At 37.0% G+C, this 4,447-nt stretch overlaps 1 protein-coding gene across 1 annotated transcript; it reads right to left on the bottom strand.

Moving 5' to 3' along the window:
* Positions 1 to 3,528: 3,528 nt before the first annotated feature.
* On the bottom strand, positions 3,529 to 3,987 carry Cox7a2l2 (cytochrome c oxidase subunit VIIa polypeptide 2-like 2). Its single transcript, XM_003751367.5, has one exon. It carries the CDS (start codon positions 3,947 to 3,949, stop codon positions 3,698 to 3,700), a length of 252 nt encoding a protein of 83 aa, XP_003751415.1. The 5' UTR covers positions 3,950 to 3,987; the 3' UTR covers positions 3,529 to 3,697.
* Between the last annotated feature and the right edge of the window lie 460 nt (positions 3,988 to 4,447).

Raw genomic sequence — 4,447 nt, 5'->3', positions numbered from 1 at the left:
TGACAGACAAAAAGTACTGATAGCACCGAAGTCCAATGTATTGAATCAATGACTTTTATTGCGATATTTACAGGAAGCTGGGTGAGCGGCTACTTTCAAGGTCAAAATGACTCAAATACAGCTGCGTCAAAGCAGGGAACCTGGATCACACTGCACAGCGTTCAGGCAGCTCTGCAGGTTGGAGAGTGTTTTTTCTGAGTGACTCTGGCCTAAACCTCAGGCAACTCTTCTGGTTTCTGCCTCTTTCAGGCAGCTGAGCTGCTCTCAGAGTTCTCTTTGAGGCTTTCTTCCTCTCAGTCTTTGCAGCTCAGCTTGTCTGAGAGACTCTGTGGAAGATCTGTTCAGCTTGCTTTCATAGGAGGGTACCGCTCTGGTTTTACTGCCTGCACTGACAGGGAGGGGCCTAAATAATCTGGTCGATGGCCTAGACCTGATTCAGTTGTTTCCCTTCTTCCTAAGGAGGTAAATTTGGAATAACTCAATCCGTGAGGAAACTGTTCCATAACTCCTTTCCCATATGATTTGTAGAAATCATCAAATTGTTGCTATTTTTTTTTGAGGACTGTAAAATATCTAGAAGAAAGCTCTTATTATTAACACTAAAAAAGACCAAATACTTGTAATTAAAGAGAAAAACAAAACAAACAAATAAGGCATAGAAATAATATTTGTAAGAACATACATTAATTGAAAGGCACTAATTAATATTTGTTGTTATTTAACAGAATTTCCTCCATGCCTTCCTTCTTAGTGGGCAAATTATACCGTTAAGTGTCCTATAGTTACTATCTGAAGCACATGCAACAACTGAAGATTGCCTGTAGTTACCCAGGAAAAGCAAACAAACAAAATGAAAAACTGTGAAGTGAAGAGATTTTTCAGAATATCTGTAAAATGTAACAATCGGATTTGTTTTCTTTACCCATGTAGGAAATAGTCTCAAAAAAGAAAATTGAAAAAAAAATTGAAAACTTGGATTGAAAAGAACAACATATATTATTAGCATATTATAGCAGATGGTAATCGAAATGATTTCATTTGATTTTCTCTGAGCATCGATAGCAAACTCTGACTGCAAGTAATTACGGGGATATTAACTTTAGTCCTGTTCACTTGTTGAGATATATAAAATATGTGTTGAAGAGAAGACATGTTTCATCACTTTGGTATAGACTAAACAATCTCTTTTGTTTTAAAACATTTAGCTGTTTTGAGATTTATTTATTTATTTATTTTGGTGAAAACAGTTCTCATTATTTTATATATACATATATGATATATCTACATCATAAGGGCAGGCGCATATATATATATATGCCTGCCCTTATGATGTTATATATATATATATATATATATATATATATATATATATATATGCGCCTGCCCTTATGACGTAGATCCTTCAGAAAGGATGTTGGTCTTTTGAATGATATGTGATCTGTCCCTATTGTCCAGACAGACACAAAAGCTTCTCTGGGAGAGAGCTTTGAGATAAGAGAATATAAAACAATTAGGAGTCTAGAACTGCAGAGCTTTTGCCACAGGAGGAATAGCATTGATCTGTCCTTGTCTGTGTATTCAAAGGAGTCCATATTTTTATAAAGTTTTTCATACAAATTGAAACTCAAAACAAATATAAAATTAGTACAGATGAATCCTAAGGGGTATAAAACATTTTGAATTTTCACCATTCTGTTGACAGTAATGACTAATCATTTTTACAAGAGTGAATTCTAAAGAAACTGTAGCAGTCCTAACATTAGACAGGGGAACAGTCCCAGATTGATAGGTCTGAGGCCAGAGTTCTGCTATTCCCATCTTCATGACTTCAGATTTCAATAATTTTTAAAGGTCGTTTTGTTTGGTTTTGTCTTGTGTGCCTTTAGCCACCAATTCTTTCAAAAGGTCTTCCACAATACAGCTCAAAGTATGTCCATGGGATATAAGGGCTTAAGTGGAGCCAACGTTTCCTCTGCCCTCATTAACAGGTTTTATTAGTAGTCTATGGAACTTTGTTGCCATGGGTCTGGTTGATTTGGTGGAAATGAGCAAAGCCCTTGAAAGATTACCAAAGGAACCTGGAAACAAAGCAACTGCAATGGAAGCACGGACCAGGAAGTCCATTTTATTCCTTTACAGTACTGTCAATTTCCAAGGCCACAGGTCCATTTCCTCCCTTGCCTCACATAAGCAGTCTTGAAAGTGAAACAAAACTATCTTCATTTACAAAATTCTTGCCTGTTTTCTATCTACTTTTAAAATACAAAGTACAACCACTCAACTGGAGGCTGAAGCCATATCCACTCATCCTTAAATTTTCTTTGCAGTTCTCTTGCTTCTTTCTGTTTCAAGTGTCCTTCCAAAGCTTGGAGTGCCATTGCTTCTAATTTATATCAATCCACTTAGGTCCTGCTTCCAGGGTTACAACCTCTCATATATAACCTTTCAGAAGGGGTCAGTGTGGTATTTTTTTTTTTTTTGCTTTTTTTATTTTATTTTATTTTATTTTATTTTAACTTGAGTATTTCTTATTTACATTTCGAGTGTTATTCCCTTTCCCGGTTTCCGGGCCAACATCACCCTCACGCCTCCCCCTCCCCTTCTTTATGGGTGTTCCCCTCCCCATCCTCCCCCCATTGCCGCCCTCCCCCCAACAATCTAGTTCACTGGGGGTCAGTCTTAGCAGGACCCAGGGCTTCCCCTTCCACTGGTGCTCTTACTAGGATATTCATTGCTACCTATGAGGTCAGAGTCCAGGGTCAGTCCATGTATAGTCTTTAGGTAGTGACTTAGTCCCTGGAAGCTCTGGTTGCTTGGCGTTGTTGTACATATGGGGTCTTGAGCCCCTTCAAGCTCTTCCAGTTCTTTCTCTGATTCCTTCAACGGGGGTCCTGTTCTCAGTTCAGTGGTTTGCTGCTGGCATTCGTCTCTGTATTTGTTGTATTCTTGTTGTGTCTCTCAGGAGAGATCTACATGCGGTTCCTGTCTGCCTGCACTTCTTTGCTTCATCCATCTTGTCTAATTGGGTGGCTGTATATTATTATACATAAGAACTTGTCATGTATCTATTTATATTTTCATCCTTGCTGTCCTAAGCTTCCTCATAGATGCAAATTTTATATAGTCTAATACTGTTTCTAATTCAGGGAGGGTGATCACAATGATTTGCACAGAGTAGGGACTTTATTTTGTTTGTTTATTTTCTGAAAAGAAAATCTTTACTGTATTGATTCAATCTATTCCACAAATATTAATTACATGTAGCCATAAAGCTCCTGGATTATTCCACTGTACAAATGTCTGCCCATTATATTAGCCTTCCATCATTTACTCTACTCTGGAACAAAAAGAAGCACTCCCAGCTCGCTACAAACTTGACTTATTGAAAAAGGGGGAAATTTTGTGTGTTACACAGAATATTATTTTTGAAAATGTAGCAAACTTACCCATGCATTTGTTTTTATTACTTATGGAATATTTCTAAATACAGATGCCATGTGGTGTGCTTAAAACTTAGTTAAAAGGTACTTTTTTCTTTCTTTTTTTTTTTTTTTAATGGTTAAGGACTGCTTTATTGGTGGCAGTTAATACACATCAATAAATATTGATCCCCATAGAAGAGTTCAGTTATTCATCAGGTTCCTGGTCCATCGCGCAGTGAATGAAACTGAACCATGTGGAGACTGGGATGACGACGTCAGTTCTGCTTCTTGGGGAATGCAGCCATAGCTAACATATAGATGGCATACGCTGTTCCACCAACTGTCAGAAGCATTGTGGCTCTGTAAAGGAGGGCATCAGATGTCCCGCCTTTCAGATGAACTGGCATCCCATTATCCTCCTGAAACAGCTTTTGCTTCTCTGGAACTTTGTTTTCAAAATGCCTTCGTGAAGTGGTGCTGATGGTCCTCTGGGCAATCTGACGAAGGGCCAGCACATTCCGCAGCATCTTAGCTCAGTTGTTACCCACCAACCGCGACTACTCTACTTTTTTCTTTCAATTAGATGATTTTCAATTCTAAAAGTCAAATAGAATTCTGAGACCAAATGAAATTTAAAAAAAAAATCACCCACAAGAATTCATTACTCTGCCACCTTCTAGCTCTGACATCAGATTATCATTTTATGCTCTAAAAAGTGCCACTTTTTAGAAACATTCTCTATATCATACAATTAAAGATGTTTTTATATTTTCCATAGAAAAAAGCTGTAAACACAGAAGTGAGTGTAAATATACACGCCCTCATACACACCTTTGCACAGTCTTATTTCTGCTATGAAAGAAAACATGTTGAGAATCTATAAATATTTCTTTAAATTTTGATGTTTATAACATGTATTTAAATATATTCCAAATGTATTTTATTAACTTACTCTTAATTTCAAAAGCAAATGACAATAATTAGCCATACTCCTCTTCTACATGAATATTATTAAAGATATTTTA

The sequence above is a fragment of the Rattus norvegicus genome, chromosome 14 (genome assembly GCF_036323735.1).
Source record: "Rattus norvegicus strain BN/NHsdMcwi chromosome 14, GRCr8, whole genome shotgun sequence".
Lineage (NCBI taxonomy): Eukaryota > Metazoa > Chordata > Mammalia > Rodentia > Muridae > Rattus > Rattus norvegicus.
This window is presented reverse-complemented; position numbering and strand designations above follow the sequence as displayed.

What these genes read in the sequence shown, in the direction of transcription:
- Cox7a2l2 (XM_003751367.5), bottom strand. Translation starts at nt 3,949, where the DNA reads ATGCTGCGGAATGTGCTGGCCCTTCGTCAGATTGCCCAGAGGACCATC.